Source organism: Triticum urartu, chromosome 1A (genome assembly GCF_056163025.1).
Source record: "Triticum urartu cultivar PI428250 chromosome 1A, HENAU_Tu73, whole genome shotgun sequence".
Lineage (NCBI taxonomy): Eukaryota > Viridiplantae > Streptophyta > Magnoliopsida > Poales > Poaceae > Triticum > Triticum urartu.
The window spans coordinates 39,822,188-39,843,003 of NC_141873.1; the positions used below are offsets into that span (position 1 = coordinate 39,822,188).

Consider the following 20,816-nt stretch of genomic DNA (forward strand, 5'->3'; position numbering starts at 1 on the left):
TTTGACACTGAATAGTACATAACACAAGTTGGGCTTCAGTTTTGGCCCATTAGCACATTGACGTCAAAATTGTCATTTTTGTATCTTGAGCATTGTTTTGAATTTTGATTCAAATTTTCATGACAAAACACATTGTTGTTGTGTCAATAATTTTTTTTTTCTAAATTGATCATGTGTTACACGCGCGCTCATTTCGTTTTGCATGAGAAAAAAAGAAAACTCTAGGCGGGCCGGACCTAGGGCGACGGCAGCGGTGGCGGCGTCGACCCAGGTAGGGACGGCGACGCGGTTGATTGCAGGGGCACGGTGCTAACTCCTCCTCTCGCTCGACTGCAGAGAGGATTCTCATTCGGCTGTTAAATCGGGGGCAAGGGGTTGAGGTTGAGCAGGGCGCCGCCGAGGAAGGAAGGGCGCCGAGCGGCCGCCTGGCCTGGCCTGACCATCCCACGCGAGGAAGACGGCGCCGGCCTTATAGGCGGAGCGCCTGTCTCGCCGGCGACCACCGCCACCATGTAATCCCCGCACCCCCGGTTTTCCGCACCCGCGCTGCGTCCATCTGTCTGGTGTTCCTCGGGACTGACCCCCCTCCCCGCCGCCCCTCCTTGCAGGGCATTCGCGGGCCTGGAGCTGCGGTACCCCAGGGCGCTCGACCCCCACCCGAACTGGACGCTCGGCGACGCCCTCACCGACGCCACCCGCCGCTCCGCGCCGCCCACGCCCCTCAAGCAGCCGCCGGAGTGGTATCTCGCGTCACTCTCGCAGTTTATGCTTGGTTGATTTGCGGATGCATTTGACTGTACTTGTTTTTTGTTTTTGCTTATTTATTGTTAGGGCTAGCGGTGGCGACATGAGGGAGAAGGCCTTCGTGATGCGGGTCGAGGAGGAAGACGGCTCGGAAGAGCAAGACGACAACACTGATGAGGATGCCGGAGCTCTTGTGACCACCGGGGCGAGGTTCTCATGCAATGATCTCGAATCCGGGTGAGAGTTTGGTACTGCAATTTGGTTCCTGCAGTCAGTTGCATTTTTCTTATATGAAATTAACACGTTGTAGTTTGTCAATATCAGCTGTCATCTGACAATTTAAGCGTTACCTCAACGGAAGAGGAAGACATTGGGAATTTTGAGTGGCAGCCTGTATGATTGTAAGAAAGATAGCCTTTGGTCCTAGGGACAATCTGCAAAGGATGATGATACCATGAAGGCATTAACTGTGCCTATTGCATTCCCGTTTCTCTGCAGAACTGTAGAAGTCTGCTTTATGAGTTTAGGCATGTCAATTTTCTTAAGGCTCCGTTTGACATCAAGGTGGATTGGATTATGATACCTTCACCGCTTTGACTGCCTTTGGAAATTGAGTGTTTGGCTACCCGCTTATCTTTCAATCAGTTAATAGCTTTTCGTTGCGGAACACATAAGATGAAATGTGAGAGGATAATCATCAGTCAACCCAATCTATCTACAATTTAATTTTATGTATAAAGAAGAGCAATGAACTTTTCGTGATTTGTTTTTTGCAATAGCTTAAAAAATAAGCACATCAGATTTCGTTTATTTTTTGCGGGGACACATCACAGTTCATTAACTACATACTGATGCTAAGTTATACCAATTATTTATTCCTAGTGGATTTGAAAATTCTGGAGATGAAGTAGATTGCAGCAGTGCACCATATCACCTGATGGAGAAAAGGAGCCTAGAGAAGAGCATTCTGCTTGAGCTGGAACTTGAGCATCATCTGAAAATTCAAGTGTGTACTACTTTGCTGTTCCTCTTTAATAAGCACAGTATGCTAGTGATGGTCTAATGATTTTCCTTTGATGTATCAGTAATAAACCATTAATTTTTGCCATTTGCACCCATTGCAATTTAGAGTAACTATTAGACTATTAGTTATACCACGCTCACTGTCTTTTCCTGTAAAGGATTGTGCATTACAACGGCCTTTTAAGTGCTCCGGGCATGTGGATATTGCGCACCATCTTCTTGTCTGGCTTACGGTTTCAATATCTAGATGGAGCTTACTGGTTGATTTTATGCTTACTGGACATGCCATACTGATATTGATAGAACACACCTCGAGATTTTGAACATAATTTGCATATATGATACTAAAAGAAAAGAAGGTTGCTTTCGTTAGTTGACAACTTGATGTTGAAATTTTCAAATACACAATTTTTTTGCACAATGAATATTACGACCCATGAAGCGAAATAATGGGGGCCCCAAAGAACCAAATTTCTTATTATTGCATCCCGGCACTCATTTATTCTCCATACACTTATCGGCTTTTCTTTTGTGTAATTTTTTTCCATCTTGGATTTATAGCTGATTTGTGGAGTATGGATTTCTCCAGGATTCTAACAATACTGCCGTTTCTTAAGCTACAACATGTTTAATGTGATAATAGGACAGAAAGTACAAAAAATCATTGTACTAGACATGTATATCTGCGATGACAATTTCCTTTGTGGATCAAACAATATTCATCATGCAATTTATTGAATTTAATTATTTAATGGTGTCATTGGCTTGCTTTGGCCCAATGTATACAGCCTTAATTGATACGGAGTACTGTTAGTTGTTTGTTTTCTTCACTCATGATGTTTGATCTTCAGGAGGAAGTAAGAAGTAAGCTATCTTCATTGGAGCTATGCCATCAAAATGAAATCCAGAGAACAATTTCTGCATTTGCCCGACTTCAGAAATATGCAGAATCACGAAAAGAGATAGATAGAAGGCTGGATGTCCAGTTCCAGAGAAAAATGTATGTACTCACTTATTTATTTGTAATGCTTCTAAAACTATACTGCGATACTTTTAGAAATTTCAGAGAAATTTATATTTCACTGGATCACTTAAGGATACAAAGAGAGTTCTCATACTAGTCCAACATTAATTCATAATAACTGTTGTGTCGCTGGAGAGACATACCCGTGGCTCTCTTGATGGGTATGGCGGCTGGGGTGAATGGTTGTGTTGCACTGCCTCTCAGACACTGGCAACCTCTTATGCACAACCACTAGACACATCTCTGTTAGATTGATCGGATGACTGATGGCTAATGCCAGTCTGCTGCTACTCTATTAGTCTAATACTCCCTCCATCCGGAATTACTTGTCGCAGAAATGGATGTATCTAGACATATTTTAGTTCCAGATACATCCATTTTTATTCATTTCTGCGACAAGTAATTCGGGACGGAGGGAGTACTATGTTTAGTGATTCTTCCACCATATACAACATCCCTGATCATAATTTGTTGAAGTTTACTACTTAGGAGTAAAATAATAATTGAAGTTTTAGGTTTCAGCATTCAAATGCGAACTGCACTAATTTGTAATGAGTTTGTCTTTTCTTGCTTACTGGTTTAGCTGTGGCATGCATATACTTTATCAATATACTCTATGCTAGTATGCTTGTAAGTGCGGAGTTTGGTTAAATGTTGAAAACAAATATTTGGTTGTGTGATCTGTCCGCTTTGGTACCATATATCCATCTTAGCATCCTAAGGGATCTTCTATTGGGGCTTTGATAATGATAATATCTTTTTTGTAACAAGTGTCTCCTTCAAAATTCCATTTGCCTGCTTGTTTTAAGAGTACATTCTGTTATATCTGTTATATGATTAATTGCTTATTAATTTTGTAGTTCTAAGCATTGTCATTACAATATCTGACAACTGTACCATTTAAAGCCCAACATACAATTCATTCTTCAGAGTTCCATTTTTTTCAGAAATGTTGTTTGGTAGAGTTTGTGGGTAGATTATCTTCTGATTCACATGATATATGTTGCACAATTTCATAAAACTTTTAGCCTATAATACTATTTTGTTATACTCAGTATCATGTTACCTTATTGCTTCTTGTAGTGCAGAAGTACTCGATAAACACTTGTCTATGGTACAAAGGGATCATGGACAGAAATCCCAGATTGTGGAACGTAGAATAAGAGATGATGCAGCTGTTGAAGAAGCTAAAAGGGAGCAATCTATGAAGGAAGAAAAAGTAAATCAGGAAAGGACTAGAAAAGAAGCAGAGGTTTGTTTGCTCGAATTTGTTGTTCACTTAATCTGTTTCTATACAATTTGTGGTATTTGGGGCCTTAATCCATTTCTGTAACATTTGGTGTGTTGTTTTGTATCGATCAAAGTAGACTGTTGAGTTTCATCAGGTTTTGTTGCATCTAATATTTTGTTGGTTGTTACTTCCTTCCCATTTCTTATTCTATTTTTTTCTCAGATTTTTTGTACTAGCAATTGTTATTTCAGGAAACATTTTTTGTTCATTTCACTGCTAGTCAGTTAAATGCTTGTGCACTTAACCTGGAAGTTCATGAACAATAAATGCAGGCCCGGCAGAAGGCAGCTGGAAAATTAGCAGCTGAAGCACAGAAAGCAGCATACGAGGGAGCTGCTATATTGAGGGTAGAGACAGTTTCTACATCTAGCCAAATTTCTCAGAACAGTGTTTCTCATGCAACAATGGTGAACAGCATTGGAGTCAAATCAGAATTACCAGGTGTGTTTGACTTCTATAGAACTGACTTGCGATACTTTAAAGCTACCTCTAAACTCCTGTACCTATGTTTTTCATCCTCTTAATGAAAAGCTGTGCAAATGCTTGTTTGCACATTCTCTAAACTCGACAATTTTATGTCGTTTTCTGTACTTAAAGAGTGCTGGCACAAGTTATTAAAGCGGATTTTCTCAAACCGGATCAAATCGCACCCAATGTCTCTCCCGTTCGTCCATTTCAAAAAGTTGCAAAATAAGTTGATTTTTTTCATGAATGTTAATCCGGACATGCATGTACACTTGCAATCTGATACAAAATTAACAAACTAGTACAAGGCTGAGTAGTTAGTATGCTTTCCGAAGATGCAAATTTTGTTTATTGTGTGTTTTGTGGATGGAGTCATATTTTCACCAAATTTTGCAAGTATACATATACTACCATGTTCAATAACATCCATGCGTTTTTAAAATTATTTTGCAACCTGGGTGGAGATATACATTTTTGCAGAAGCTATTTCTTATATTCTTCAGAAATTGCCAACGGGCCAGCTTGTATTGTTAAATTTCGAGGAAGTGACGGGAGCAGTACAATAGCTTGCAAAATGCTCGTTCAGTACCCTAGACTTGGCTTGTGGGGGCACTTACGGTCCAAACGATGCCATGACGCTGTATTACTACCGACGTGGCCTTCCCACGTGGAAAGTGCGCGGGCATAGTCTCACGTGCGGTGGGCGTGATGAGCCCACGGGGCTCCCGGCCTTCATATGTTTTGCAGCCCCCCTGGGACTTTGGAAACCTCATAATCGCTTCCCTGTATCCAATTGATTAACATATTCAAGGAAGGAAGTGATAGTGGTACGGCGTGTCGTGTGCGCTCCCTCAAGCCAAGTCCAGGCTGCCAGATGAGCATTTTGTGAGATGTTGGAGTCTAAAGTGCTCCCGCAAGCCAAATTGTTGTACTGCAGGCATTATTTACTCTTTAAATTCTGTGCATTGGATTCTAGGAACCATGGCAAGGATTGTGCAGTGCTTGCATGAAACACATACTGTGCACTTTAAGCACACATTATTTCACCTTCATTGTTCATCAACAATTTCATTTTTGTATCAAGAATTGCTATTCCTATCTATACGAGTCGTTGGTTCCCAACTACTACCTCCGTCTTGAAATATAAGACGTTCTTGTAGGCTAAACTAGCCTTAAAAAACATCTTATATTTTGAGACGGAGGTACTAAATTGTTACCGCTCCTGTTTTTAATATAAACTTGGGCTGAGGTGTTCTCGCTTGTTCAAGAAAAAAAAACTAACATTTTATCTGTTGTAGCTTGATTTATAGGGGTGGCGGTAAATTAATTAATTGTCTTATTAATACCAGGAATCAAAGTTTTTGCTGATAGTATCGCATTAGAAGCGGAATTGCGGAGGCGCGCATTACATGATCAAGTGTCTTCAAATATTTACCTAAGCAAGGTCTTACTTTTCTTTGAAAGATCTCTGTCTTCAATTGCATTTTTGAACAACTTGCTGCAAATCGTTGATATGATAATTCATATCTGTTAACTCTTTCCCAATTTTGATTCTACCGCCAAATTTTAGCCCCTGATTTGTATGTAGCATGCTGTTTAACTGTATGGCTGTATTTGACCGATACCATGTTATATTGTGCAGGAGTATAGCCAATATGGCCGACAAATTGGAAAGTCTATTGGTAAACTTACGCCAACTACTGACAGTGTCAAGTGAGTATACAACTAACGTTATAATACTTTGTAAATCCTAGAGCTCAGTTCATATAAGTTCCTGTAAAATACAAGAAAGCTACTATTGTGGTAACTTTGAGCTAATTTGGTAAGGGCCATTGCAAAGTTGAAGAACCATCCACATCGATGCCGTATCTTTCTTAAGAAATGACAACCATAATATATGCCATAAGGCATCAAGGTTAAAGTTATTTCCAGCGCTCTGCTGTTGTTGCATATAGTTCCCTCACCCTAATCATTGTGCATAGGCTGCTAAGTGTTAAAATAAATCTGGAGAGATTGTGGATTCATAATCTTGTGTTACGTGCACCCTTTTGCCATTATAGCTAATGAAGTAGGTGTAGTCTTTCACAAATATTTTCGTATCACTTTGGATTGAAATAGTGGGAAGAGCTGTCTCAGACTAATACGCAAGCCATAATGCTATTTTGGCTACATTCTAGCTCAGTAATGACTACTAGCAAGAACTTGTTTCTTCAAGAAAAACACTCATTTCTGTTGTTGGGTGACAGAAAATATCAAATGCAGCAGATAATTAGTTATTTCATATACTTTAGTTAAATCAAGTGGTAGAACTCCCCAAGGTTTTTGAGTCGCCTAGCCAAGTCGAGTCGCCATGCCTCCGACTAGTGGCTCACTGTGATTAGTCTGTGACTCGTCGTGATTAATCGCCCCAGGTGTTAAGAGGAGGAGGGGGGGGGGGGGGGGGGGGGGGAAGAGGTGCTGTTGCAGGCGGAGGAGGGGGGAGGCAGCTGCTTGGAGGATACTTCAGCTCGGAGAAGGCAGCAGCAGCTCGTAGGAGCAATGGAGGCGGCGATTCTGATGTGGGATGGGAGCACGCATCTTGCTCCTCCTCTGTTTCGTGCTAGGGAGCTGGCCCAATAGGCCCATTATGTAACCCTAGCTTCCAAATAAAATCCAAACTGTCCATATGCTCTAATCTGGACCATGCATCTGCTCTCCCATGTGCTTTTCTCCTTTGTCTCTTCCGTGCTTCTCCTCCTACAGGCGGCGCACTCTCCAGCTTCGTCTCCTCCTCCCCCGCCTCAGACTCTGGCCTCCTCACCTTCCCAGTCTTCCCTCCCTTGGCCTTGCTGAAGCAAGCCGCCCTGCTTTGAGGTCCTAGTCGCCCGACTAATCATCGACTAGCCTACCAGCCGCGCGACCCGCTCCTCTAGCCAAGTCGCCTGCGCAAGCCAACCTCGCTCCAACGACTTCGCGATTAGTCGGCGACTCAAAAACCTTGGAACTCCCTCCTGTATAAAATCATCACAATTGTTAAATAAATGCCACAACAGAAGTGATTCAGTGCTCTCGCCAAAAGTGAGAGGATTGCTATCTATAGAAAATTGAGTGACTGAATCTTGTTCTCTTCATTTGAAAGATTATCTCTATTGTAGTGATTCCATATGGTTTGGGAAATAGAAAACAGGTTACACATCCGTAGGTTCAGTAAAGAAGGAAGGTGTACTATAAGCTGAACAAATACATTTGATTCAACCAGCAGAAGCTGTTTTGTATGACTACATAAAGAACCATGATGCAATCGACATGCCACCAGACTGACCTAGTAATCAAATAAATCCTATTCTTAAGTAGTACTTTTACAAATTATGTACTGTGAGGAGGTAATAACAACCTGGAGCTGAATTTGAGAATAACAGCCATCGGATTGTTCTGGTGCGTAAGATTTTTGTAGAAGTATTATGTAAGAATAGCATTGCTCTAGTAGTAATTTAAGTTCATGTTTATCCTGCATGGTCCATTTGTTTGCACCAATTACTCAAGTTGTGGATGCATGCTTCTAAGCATCTGTTGCCGTCAATTTTTGGAGCACGCCTACAAGCTTGTTAGTACTGATTTATTGTTCACTTATCTTCTTTTTCTCAATTGGTTATGCACGATAAACACAAATACTAGTTAGTTACCTTTTTGTCCATACCAGTTGTTTAGGTCAATATTTCATCTGAGCTCTTATTTACCTTGAATCCTTACTCAATTGTTCCTTGCAGAGCCAGGGCTAGTGAGCTTATTGAAGCTTTAGATGGACAAGATTGTCCTCATCCAATTGCTTGTCGTTTATTTGCAGACAAGGTAGTTACTTTTATCTGCTCCATTTTCTTTTTAGAAGAACATCATGATATATGTCTGGCATATCAAACAAATCCAGGGGCCTATAGCATGATCATGCATTGCATGGCTATTGACAGGATTAGTTCTATATAAGTTAACAAGTATAGAGAGTTACAAACGTAAATCGAATCTTTTACACCTTCTTTATTAAACACGATCATTAGCAACTCCTGTTTTTCTCGTATGTACTTTAGCTGGTGCGATGGTGGTGGTGCCTTTTATTTTGGGGAGAAACATGGTATTACTACTTGATTTGTTGTATTTACAGTCTAGATCAAGGGTCTAGATGGTGACATGGTGTGTTTTCTCGTGGCTGCTATTTTTTGTTCTGAACAGAGTTAAGCACCCATGTATGATCGGAACTAGTAATTGTGGAAATCTACCCCTTTTTTATGTAAAGACAAAGCATACTGACATCCGTTTTAGTCCTTAAACTATGTAGCTATTCCTCCCAGGTGGAACATTAGCTGATGTGCACACTATAGATAAAAAAGAATCTTAGGAAAGATATAGCGGTACTTCATCTGTTATATTTCAGATCACCCCCATCCCAGAATGCTACCATGCTGTGCAGGGTTTGGAAAATAGTGGGTTGCTGGCTGGTAATCCTGAACGTATCAGTACAGGTTTTCTAGGCTTATTATCTGCTTCAGCCCCTTAATTGCATATTAGTACCTATGCTTCAATCATTTGAATATGAAAATCTCAAGAAAAATTGCACAAAATAAGAAAACCAAACAGTCTCATTTCAGAAACCACCTGCTTTATTTGTGACAACTATGCTCTTCTATTTTCACATAATTAACTTTTCAATATCTCATGGATAAATTCTCAAATTTTCTAGCCTGAAATGGCGCTTTCTTCTTCTTCTTCTTTGAATCATGCAGTTAACTGCATATGTTATGTGCATGGCCAGATTATTTTAATAGAAAATATATATTGGCAAGGTTAGGGTTACAAATTAGTATCCTTTGAATTAGGTTCCTTGACAACTAAGCAAGCTTCCCTATATAGTCAGGGATGCGTATACATCTATGATCAAGCAATCAATTAGTAAACTTGTGTTTACCTAATTTCTCTCCCCCTCCCCTGCTACCCTACTTATGCTGTAATGATGGTGCCTTAACTACTGATGAAATTGTATGCATTTTTCTACTTTACAAAATTGTGTATTTGAAACCACAATCGTGAATTATTCGCAAAAAAGGCAGACCACAATCGTGCAAATTTTGTGTAGGAAACATGGAGTTATGAATGGGGATGAATTCCGTTAACTCAACAATGTATCTTCTAGTATTATTACATGCTCTGTGGTATCGCTTATGACACACGTGAGAAATAAAGAGCATTTTGAATAGTATAGGCCTACATATTTATACGAGTAACAGAGCAAGTGAGGATAATGAGTTAATGACATTCATTTAGTTTAAATTTAAAAGATATTTTTACTACCAAGAATGCTTGCTATCTAATTGCTAATATGATCTTAAGGGTGCTCTGGCATTCCTGATTAAGATTTTTTCTGGCCTTCTACTAGATTTTAGATTCCTATGCACTGTTATTCATTTTCTCACATATTGAACTTCTACTTAATACATTCCCTCAAAAGGAAAAATCTTTATTTGATACATTTTCATACATATTGAACTTCTACTTAATATTGTACACTTAAAAATTTATGTGATATTGCTTTGCAGATGATTTCAATAGTCAAGAGTCGAAATACAAAGGACAAAACCTTTGGACCGTTAGCCTTTGCTTGTGGCTATGTAATGCTACTAGTCACTAATCAGGTATGTTTTTATGTTTTTTATAGTGTTATTATGCATTAGGTACTACTGAGTAAATTGATCCCTACAATTTGTAATTTGTTGGTGTTAATTCAATATGTAACAGCTAAAATTACTATATACTCCCTCCGTCCCAAAATAAGTGTCAAGTTATACTAAAGTTGAGACACTTATTTTGTGACCAGGGAGTAGTTAATAAAGTTGAGAATTCTGTTAACTTTCTCTGGTACACATAACATATCTTTGACATCCTGGAAGACACAAGTGCACATCCTGCAGTCTTGTTGACCAGGACTTACTGTGAAATTGTGATTACTTAAATTAGTCGCAGTGAAAATATAGTTTGCTTACATGACATATCAGCTTGAATTCCGGGGAACTGATGTCTGACAAAAACATATTTTTGTTTAATTTATGCTAAATTTAAATGGTCTCCGTGAGTAGCTCAGATATAGAAGTGCCACCTCGTGCTGATAAACACAGGGCCACTGTAGATGTCCTGACATAAACATATGCTGTCACTCTGTCTGTTTGAAATGCAGTTTTGCATCCTCGTATTGCCATGAAGATGTGGCGTTTCCTATTTCTATGGGTTCAGACGCGTGCAATCTTTGCTGCAGCGCTAGTATGATGATAATCAATCAGTTCCATATTCCATGCTTAACTCATATTTTAACACATTTTTGTAAGAACTACAAGAAAAATCAGACAATTTTTTTTTGTCATGTGGCACATGTGTATGCTCAGGTACCAGATGCGATGGATTATCTCCTAGCCGAGTTCCACAAAGTTTGCATGTACACAGTTCCAAAGCACCTGCATGCTTTAAATGTAAGTCTGCGTATTACTGAACTTATCAGCATTGTTGTGTTTTCTTATCTTCTTGCTTACATTTGAGGTGCTGCAAATAATAATAAGAAATCGGTATGTTTAGGTGTTTAGAGTATGTGGCCAAAAGATACACCATTTCAATACTCAGTTTTTTTCTCAAGAAAACGCAAGAGAGCTTGCGTTTCATTTCATTGAAAAGAGAGTTTGGGTTACAATCCTCCTAGGAGTCAGTTACAATGCGCGTGAGCGAATCAGTGGACATCCCACGCTTGGGGGGTGATGGATCTAAGCCCTAATGCACCAGCGCCAGCCCACAGGCAGCGTCATCCTTGATCTTCGTGAGCAGGTCGTTCACCGATGGGCGTCCTTGGTTGAAGACGCAGTCGTTGCGGTGTTTCCAGATCATCCAGGAGATGAGGAGGGTCATGGAGGCGAGGCCCTTGCGCATGGGCTTTGGGGCGAGCTGCCGCGCCGATTGCCACCAGTCGTTGAGCAAAGTCTCATTGTCGTGTGGGGTGCAGGGGATCCTGAGCCAGCGCAGTGCTTCGTGCCAGATCAGCCGGGCGAAGGGGCAGGCTAGGAGAAGGTGGTGCACGGTCTCAGGTGCCTGGTCACAGAGGGGGCATCGCGCGGGGTGCTGCAGGCCGCGGTGGGCAAGGGGGTCCGCAGTCCAGCATCGGTCCAGGTGGGCGAGCCAGTGAAAGAATCGGATGCACGGCTGCGCCAGTTCTTCCAGGTGAGCTTCCATGTGTCGCAAGTGATGGAGCCATTGAATGTGGCGATGCACGCTGATTTGGCAGAGTAGGTGCCGCTCGCGCTCCATTTCCAGGTGAGGCAGTCTGGCTCGGAAGAGAGAGTCGCAGTCGATCATGTGCCAAAGCTGCTGGTATTGCCCGATTTCATGGATGCCAACCGTGCCATGGATGTCCTGCGCCTATTGGTTGGCCTGGAGCCCTTCGGCAACGGTCCTGAACTTGCGGCAGCGCTCGGGGATGCATGCGTACAGGAGTGGTGTGATCTCGTGGATGGAGCGCCCACCAATCCACCGATCTTCCCAGAAGAGGACCTGCATGGCATTTCCAACCTACATGGTGGTCGAGGCGAAAAATAATGCGCGCTCCTCGGCGGTGAACTGCAAGTCTAGGCCTGCCCATGCTCTGGTGTTGTCCGTGCGGCTGAACCAGAGCCAGCGCAGAGGCGAACGGTGGACACTGCCACGTCAACTGGCAACGGGCCAAAAACAGTTTGACGTACAGTTTTTTGACTGTGAACTAGTCAATGTGTACGTGCAATGCACGTTAATTTAGAAGTATATTAAGTGCAAGCGGATATTAAGTAGGATATTATTTGCGTGTTATTATGTGATTAGCACTATATTTGGCATGGAATTAACTGCACCCTAAACGTGTTGAGCGCTCGACATTGAAGCAGTCTAGGTCGTTGGATTGACATGATTTGATGGCCGAGATTAATTGGATCTGCCTCTTTGGGTCTTTTTATATTGGTATAGATGCACCTGATTTTATGGTTTGAAAATCTGTACTATTCTGTATTATTTTGGCCCATGTATTTGGATTATCTCATGATTCTGCAATTGTTTAGGCACAAGCACGAAACTCGGATTACTACAGGCTTATTGGCTACCAGGAAGAAGTTGAAAAATCTCAGAGCACTGAGTCGTATTTGGTAAATGTTGTTGCATACGTCAAACTGTATGCTGCCATGATTCAGGTGTGTTCAGTCCTTGACTAGATATAACCAGTTTGGTAAAACCCAAGTTACGTTTTGCCATGGTTTGTTCAGTGACAACATAAGATGAACCTTGACAAATTATTGCGTACCATGTTACGCCATCACATTATTAGACTTCTGTTTCAACCAAACTGTTACTTCTGCAACAGAAGAGAAATATGACCTCTTAACTTTGTCTACAGACAGAAATCAAGGGCGTGCAGCATCCACATGGCTTAGCCGAGGGATGGAAATGGCTCGCGATGTTCCTCAATACGCTCCCAGCCATCACAGCCACAGCTTTCGCCCTTCATGCTTTCCTCAAGGTAGAAACCTGCATCATCATCAGGAGCCTTTGTGCTTTGTGTCTGACCATCTGTGTAGCTAACCAGGACTGCGCCCTTTCTAGATGGCCGGTTTCGCGCTTCACAAGAAATATGGTTCGCAGTTCATGAAGATCCTAGATGTAATATCCCGGCGCTTCATACCAGCTTTGAAAGAACAAGGCATGAAGGTTCAGGCAGAGGCTATCAGCAATCTACAGAATTATCTGAAGGACAAGGTTTATCTGGAGGAGCCGGAAGGGCGGTACCTTGCCCAGCACCTGCTGTCGAAAGTGTTCATGTGTGAAGATCAACACCGGATGGCTACCAGTGCTCCGGTTTCGTCGAGGGAGTAAGCTGACGTGTGGAGAAGCCCCCAAATCGGCTGACGATCATCTTAGATGGTAAATTCGGATGTAGTAGAAGTGCCACTTGGTAGAGGTCACCCAATTCGCTGTAATTTACGCCTGCACGTACTGCGAGGCACAGGCATATCTTGTCTATATCAGATTCATGTCAACATTCTTCTGAATGTAAGTAGTCATCAACTCAACAAGACCGTGCACCATTATACTAGTACTTAAGCTTTTTGCAAAAATTAAATAGAAAACTCTAGTACTTAAGTGGCACGTTTTTCTGTATTTTTTCTTGATTTTCCAGTTTTTAATGCATTTTCCCCTTAATTTGTTAGACCGAAACGGCCAGGCCGAAAAGCAATATGGGCTTGGAATGGTGTCGGGCCGACCTTTATAACCGGCATGCCGGGCCGATCCCCGTGGCCGAACCCTTTTATAGTCGGGGTAGCTCGGCCCATGTGGCTTTGTTTGGGCACGAGCTAGGTGCTATATGTCCGGAAAAAAATCATTAGTTAAGAGGTACCCCTTGCAAAAATCACTCTCACATTCCCAGGTGCTGACAAGTGGTGCATTGCATGTGCATCATTTGTCATAACTTAAGATTTTTTTATTTTTTTCTTAGATTTGTTTATTCAAAACGTTTTATCTCTTGAACAACGTGTCTAAATCCTAAAACGTTTTCATCGTTGTATTTCTCATGTCGAGATCTTTGAAACTAGATCTTATATTAATATGTTTTGACGAACTTTCTTTCACAAAAAAACCCCAGGAAAAACGGTAGAGAAAAACCTAAAGCCTAATGTACCGTATTTTTTTTTTACTTTTTTTCCATTCCGAGAAGAACAGCTGTCACGGAAGCAATCTGTGCTTCCATGCGAAGCAAATCCATGCTTCTCACAGAAGAAGAAAAATGCATTTTTTTCTCTTTTCGAGAACATAACTGTGCTTCTTGCAGAAGCAAATCAGTGTCTCCACAAGAAGCAAATATGTGCTTCTCATGGAAGCAAGAAAAAACAAACATTTTTTTCTTTCCGAGAAGCACAAAAAACATATTTTTTTCTTTTCCGAGACGCACAAGTATGTTTCTCAAGAAATCAAATATGTGCCTCAATGAGAAGCAAATTTGTGCTTCTATGGAAGAAAAAAAGGGCAAAAAGAGTTTTTTTTATGTACCTTCTCCCTCTCTACACCTTTTTTCCGCCTCGCCGCCTAGAAAGACCTATAGAAGAAGGAAGAATTCAATCCGTATACTCCAAGCGCCGTAACTATCGCATGATTTTTCTTCATTTCGAAGAAGCACACCGCGAACAAATCTGTGCCACCACAAAAAGCAAACCCACCTCGGCTTGATCCATTTCCTTTTTTTTCCCTTTCTCGACCGGACACACTTCGTACCTGAAAATGGGGCAATGACCTTTTTTAGGAAGAGACCCAACCGGTTTTGTGAAGCTTTTAGAAACCCGTAAGAACCTTCTAGAAGCTTCCCGAAACTAGTTTGAAGCTTCTAGAAGGTTCTGACTGGTTTTCTTTTTTGGCTTTCTGGATGGGTTTTAATCATTTTTTATTTTCTTTTTTCTTTTTTATATTCTATTATTTTTAAAATTTATTATTTTTTTATTTTTTAATGTGTGAACATTTTTGAAATCTGAAACTTTTTTAAAATTCATGTACTTTTTCTCAAATTCGTATTTTTTGTGAATGTCTTTTTCCTTAAAACCGTAAAATTTTCAAAATAATTCATAAAATATGTGAACTTTTTTGTAATCCAAGAACGTTTGTTTTCAAAATTTGTGAAATTTTTTCCCTCAAAATCGTGAATCTTTTTTCATGTCCGCAGAACACGTGAATCTTTTTCACCTTTTTTCAAATGCATGAACGTCTTTTGAAATTTGTAAAAAATACATAATTTTTTAAATCCGTGAACTCTTTTTGAATCCCGCGAACTTTTTTGGACCCGTCGACGTATTTCTAATTCCATGAACTTCTTTTGAACTCGTGAACCTTTTCAAGGCCGTGAACTTTTTTCAAATTCAATAAATTTCTTTGAATCCGTGAACTTTTTTTTGGGCCCGTGGACTTGTTTCTAATCCACGGACTTATTTGAACTCATGAACTTTTTTTGAACCATGATTTTTTTAATTCGTGTTTTTTATTTCCTGATTTATTTGGAAAATATTTTTTTCTTGAAAGGTCGATGGTCAACCGGTCAACGGCTGACCAGTCAACAAGGACAGGTGAACCGCGAGCAGCAAACCGGAAAAATCAGTGTCTCGATCAAGCATTCGCCTCCTTCTGTGGGCCGACCACTCGGGGCCCCCGGGGGGGGGGGGGGTTGCGTGATCGTATGTTAACCTCCCTTGCGTTTTGGGTGCTGGGGAGGAGGTCTCATGTCGCTTGTACCAAGACATATTACGTCTCGCCTCCAGATGGCAACGGGGACGAAACCCATCGGGGTTTGCCTTCTCAAACCCATCCCCACGAGAAAATCGCAAACCCGTCCCCGTCCTCATCATCGTGTGCGGGGCTAGTTTTTCGCCCGTCCCCTAAACCCATCGGGTTTCGGGGAACCCACGGGGAACCCACGAGAAAATAAAAATATTTAAACAAACATAGTGGCGACAAAGAATAACATTTGAATAGCAAAACAAACACATTTCAGCAGCATAACTAGAGCAAATTTCAACAAAAAACAATAGTAGATGGTTCAACAGCTATATAGAGTGTATTTTAGCAGATTTAAACAATATGCATAGTATATTTCGAAGGCAGCAAACATAAGATAAATAGTAGCAACAATGATATCATTTCACCAGCAACATAGTACATTTCAGCAGCAAAACAACTGCAAATTTCAGCACAATACTCAGGAATAACACCAGCTAAAAGAAGCCTATTTCAGCACAACTATAGCCCATTTCAACAACGAAGATAAACATATTTCAGCAACAAACAAGAGCATATTTCAGTAAAAAAAATGTATTTTGCCGGGTTTCGGGTTCGGGGACTACCGAAACGGGTGCAAACCCATGAAGCGTGTCGGGTTGTATAATGTGCACAACAACAGCCCCGCGGGGATGAAAAGACGCCCATCCCCGTCCCCTAATAGGGTAAAAACCCGCGGGGACGCGGCTTTCGGGGCCCTGTTGCCATCTTGAGTCTCGCCTACAGGGCGGCATTTTTGGCCGGCTCAGTTCTGCGAAATTGTTTTGACTGCTTTTAACAGTTTTACATTGGTTTCGGTTGTTTTTCTTGTGTTTTTGGTTTCCTTTTTGTTTTTTTTACTTTCTTTCTGGTTCTTTTTTCCTTCTTCTTAGTTTTCTTTGATTTTAATTTGTTTCAGTGTTTACTTTGGTTAAACATTCCAAACATCTACTCCCATACTATAAGAACGATTTTGACATTACATTAGTGTCAAAAATGCTTTTATATTATGAGACGGAGGGAGTATTTATTTTATTCTTCTGACCAATTTTATTACTACATGGGTGATGGAAAAGAATATCACAATTTTCAACAGAGTTATCGAATGATTTTACTCGAAATACACATGTTCAAACGTGGCCCGGCAATTTTTGTCCGAAAATAAGGTGTTAGCCGCAGCCTCTGTATTCGTTGAACACACATCAAATGAGTGATGCACACACAACTCAACAAGACCGTGCATCATTCTGGTAAGCCTTTTGCAAAAATGAAATAAATTTTTTTCTACTGTAGTACTTAGGGCCAGTTTTTTTCGACGATTCTCCTAGAATCGCCCCTCTCCTTAGCTTCTCCCAGAATCGTCACTCCATATTTTTTTTTACAATTCTACTAGTTAAGGTCTAATTGTAGCAATGTTTATTCCGAAGGCAACAATGAATCAAGTAGATAAGCTCACGGTACAAGTACAACAAATGGAATCGGCCATGGATCACATCCACACATCACATGTATGCGCGCCAATTCGATCCCAGAACCCCAGTATACATAATCTCAAATGGAATCGCTACCGACTGACTGACAAGAAGAAGAGGCCGCGTCGCCGCCAATCATATCAGATCACAGGGTGGACACGGCGTAGACCGCGGCCACGATGAAGCTGGCGACGATGCCGGCCGAGCTCTGGAGCGACGCGCCGCCGCTCCCCACGTCCGCCGTCGGCGTCGACTTGGACCCTGCACGTGCATCCAAAATTCGTCGGTCAGTACCGTAATTCAGACGCATCATGAACTTTCACCAAGCAGCATGGATTATTTATTTATTTATTTATCGAATTAATTATTACGTACCTGCTCCGGAGGATGTTGGCGTCTGTCCCGCCGGCGCGCCGGAGGACGGCGACGTGGTAGGGGCAGAGGCGCAGTTGCTGAGCGGAGGCGTCTTGACGCCGCACTGGTCGGGGAGGCCGAGGGCGCGGGTCTTGTTGACGGTGCCGAGCCCGAGCGCGGCGGGGTCGGCGTTGAGCGCGACGCAGAGGCACTCCGGCTTGGAGCTTACCACGGAGGCGAGCTGCGAGCAGCACGACTTGGACGGCGCCGTCTCGTTGCCCGTGATGTAGTTGAGGCAGGGCGACATGCCGATGAGCGTCTGCGTGCACCCGCTCGTGGGCGACTGCGCCGACGCGCCGCCGGCCAGGACCGCCGCCGCGACGACGAGCGCCAGCATGGTCACCGCCCTCGCCGCCATTTCTCGCTCCTCTTTCTTCCTTGAACAGGAGGATAGCTGCTCTCTGTAGGTGGTGGTTGCCTTGGGTTTGTGCCTGTTGTTCTCGTGATCGATCCCTGATTGATTTATAGGTGGAGTGGTTTGGAGTTGATTGATGGAGAAGGTGGCGGCGAGAAGGAAGAAGACACGATCGGTCGGGGGTAGTGGTTTAGTTAGCGTTGGTGAGCTGAATTTTCCTACCCTTGAAAAGAAAACGCGGGCTATCAACAACTATGTTCAGCTTTTGACGCGGCCTTGTTGGGTAGGACGTAGAATCTTTCAGCTTTTGGCGCCAGGTGGCTCGGCTTTGGTGTTTGGCGTGTTTTTCGTGTGGCTGAGCAGTAATAACCGTTGTGAACGGGCAAGGGAAATTTGGATCTTTACTCTTGATGAATAGCAGGGGAAATAGCAATTGCTTCCAGAAACCTGCCCTCCGTGAAGATCGAGCAAGCGCTTCGGTTCTTGGACCATCCAAGGAAAAATGACATGACCTGTTCTTTTTTACTTGTGGTCTGTGACACGGGAAGGAAGAAGAACAAGAAAAATAAAATGACGCGTGCTCTTACTTTCGGTTACCCTCGGATCCAAAATAAGGGTCGTGGTTTCAGTTTGGATCGGAGGGAGTAGATAATTTCCACGCTGCTTTTTTTTCTGTGCATGTTGGGATTCAAACTTTTTTCAAGTCATTTTTTATTTTCATGCCCTCCGTTACTTAGGGGTTGTTTGGATTGTGACTATGTTTGCCTTATTTTGTCACATTGCTTTTTGCTACACTTGCCTAACTTGAGTTGCTCAAATTGTTAACCACACTTTGGCTTGCCTAAGGGAATCTTGCCACACTTTTTGTGTCTACGACATGCGGGGTTCATTTCTCATAAATAAAAAATTCTTGCCTTAAGTGTGGCTAGAACCAAAGACCCACCTAACTTGGTCAAATTTGTCCAAGGTGAGGTGTGGCAAAGTGTGGCAATTTGTGGCTGGAAACCAAACAACCCCTTAGTCCTACTCAGTTTTGCCCAACCCTTTAACTTGTGCTCATTTTTGCCCTGCTCTGTCTAGCTGAACCTCACATATAGACAAATGCAACATTTTCGTTGGGTCAACCCCTTTGACCGTTACATGCATGACTGCGACAATATGACATGTGTGCCACTGTAAAGTACGGCCACGTCAGCGAGCCGACTGTTAGTCGCCGATGCATAGCACGGTAGAGCGTCATTGCTCGTTTGGCCGATTCCAGCGATGGCTGGACAATATCTTGGCCTCTACCGTTAGCTGGGGCCCGTGCGCGTTGAGGGGCGGCATCAGGGTGGCTGGCGGTGGACGGAAACAAAGGCAGTGGGTGAGTAACATCGTGACGGAGTTTGGTGTTTGTAGGCAACAAAGCTATAGCATGAATTCGAACGATTTTTTGTGCTGGTGTTGTTCTACAGCTTCTGGCTGTGCAGTTTGACACGGTCACGTGAACAAATGGTCACCAGAGCAACTTCATGAGCTCATGCTGGATCAGCAATGGGAGGTTGCGATTAATGACACTACGGCATGAAAATGTTGACAAGGACCTCACGTCTGTAGGCGACGAATCGACAACGGCATCCTAGGCTGCAGACAACGAAGAAGGCGATGATGGCGGCGATTCAGGGCGTCTCATCTAGCGATCTTCGTCGTATTGGTTAACGATGACGAGGCAGAGCTAAAGGACATGGTGGTGAGGCGAGGAGAATACAATGCCTACGTTAGTTGACGTCGGCGCGGCCATGGCGTTCTCGGTCATGGTTGGAGAGCAAGCACGAGGAGGGAATCGTTCTGGATAGTAGATAGGTTCAAACTAGTGGTATCGTGCTTGTCTCTTGGCGTAGAGTTGGGGACAAAGAAGGCCTCGAAGGCGCGAAGCAGGCACTTCCACTAGGCGCGAGGTTAAAAATGAGGTTGCCTGTAGGTAGGCTTGGCTACGTACTGGTGGGCCGCTAGGTAAGTTTTCATCTCTCTCTCTTTCTCTCTCTCTCTCTCTCTCTCTCTCTCTCTCTCCTTTCCTTTTATATTTGAATATATTTTAGATAAAAAATTTGTAAACCATCTAGAAAATTAACTGTAAATATAATGTATGTTTACAAAAACATATTGAAGATCTATAGAGATAGATCGAGACGCCTCATCGGTTTTTCACAAAGTACGTACCTTGACAAGATATTGAAGAAGTTCAATATGGATCAGTCCAAGAAGGGGTTCTTGCCTGTATTGCAAGGTGTGAGATTGAGCATGGCTCAATGCCCGACCACGGCAGAAGATAGAGAAAAGATGAGTGTCGTCCCCTATGCCTCGGCCATAGGGTCTATCATGTATGCTATGCTGTGTACCAGACCTGATGTAAACCTTGCCGTGAGTTTGGTAGGAAGGTACCAAAGTAATCCCGGCATGGAACACTGGACAGCGGTCAAGAATATCCTGAAGTACCTGAAAAGGACCAAGGAAATGTTTCTCGTTTATGGAGGTGATGAAGAGCTCGTCGTAAAGGGTTACGTCGATGCTAGCTTCAACACAGATCTTGATGACTCTAAGTCACAAACCGGATACATGTATATTTCGAATGGTGGGGCAGTAAGCTGGTGCAGTTGCAAGCAAAGCGTTGTGGCGGGATCTACATGTGAAGCGGAGTACATGGCAGCCTCAGAGGCAGCACACGAAGCA

The 20,816-nt window shown here is 42.6% G+C and overlaps 2 protein-coding genes across 5 annotated transcripts; one reads left to right on the plus strand and one right to left on the minus strand.

Annotated features, from left to right (window-relative positions):
- The first annotated feature begins 161 nt into the window (after nt 1–161).
- On the plus strand, nt 162–13,718 carry LOC125532649 (mRNA export factor GLE1-like). Of its 4 annotated transcripts, none has more exons than XM_087545794.1 (16): nt 162–271; nt 337–512; nt 609–740; nt 832–981; nt 1,627–1,750; nt 2,619–2,767; nt 3,875–4,043; nt 4,355–4,523; nt 5,897–5,991; nt 6,190–6,260; nt 8,294–8,375; nt 10,112–10,207; nt 10,952–11,035; nt 12,638–12,766; nt 12,970–13,092; nt 13,151–13,718. In XM_087545794.1, coding segments are annotated over exons 2-16 (1,821 nt in total). In that variant the 5' UTR covers nt 162–271; nt 337–510; the 3' UTR covers nt 13,397–13,718. The 4 variants fall into 4 exon arrangements, with proteins under 4 accessions (XP_087401920.1, XP_087401918.1, XP_087401925.1 ...); XM_087545792.1 differs by having other exon boundaries at nt 13,176–13,718; XM_087545799.1 differs by having other exon boundaries at nt 13,159–13,363.
- Nucleotides 13,719–17,259: 3,541 nt separating this feature from the next.
- LOC125546502 (non-specific lipid transfer protein GPI-anchored 15) lies at nt 17,260–18,218 on the minus strand. Its single transcript, XM_048710765.2, has 2 exons — nt 17,714–18,218; nt 17,260–17,599 (listed from the first exon to the last, which is right to left on the minus strand). Exons 1-2 carry the CDS (start codon nt 18,108–18,110, stop codon nt 17,484–17,486), a joined length of 513 nt encoding a protein of 170 aa, XP_048566722.1. The 5' UTR covers nt 18,111–18,218; the 3' UTR covers nt 17,260–17,483.
- Nucleotides 18,219–20,816: the final 2,598 nt, after the last annotated feature.

What these genes read in the sequence shown, in the direction of transcription:
- LOC125546502 (XM_048710765.2), bottom strand. Translation starts at nt 18,110, where the DNA reads ATGGCGGCGAGGGCGGTGACCATGCTGGCGCTCGTCGTCGCGGCGGCG. An exon ending in GCCAACATCCTCCGGAGCAG is followed by an intron (nt 17,600 to 17,713) that starts GTACGTAATAAT and finishes ATGCACGTGCAG; the next exon opens with GGTCCAAGTCGACGCCGACG.
- LOC125532649 (XM_087545792.1), top strand. An exon ending in GTCGTTTATTTGCAGACAAG is followed by an intron (nt 8,376 to 10,111) that starts GTAGTTACTTTT and finishes ATTGCTTTGCAG; the next exon opens with ATGATTTCAATAGTCAAGAG. An exon ending in AGCACCTGCATGCTTTAAAT is followed by an intron (nt 11,036 to 12,637) that starts GTAAGTCTGCGT and finishes GCAATTGTTTAG; the next exon opens with GCACAAGCACGAAACTCGGA.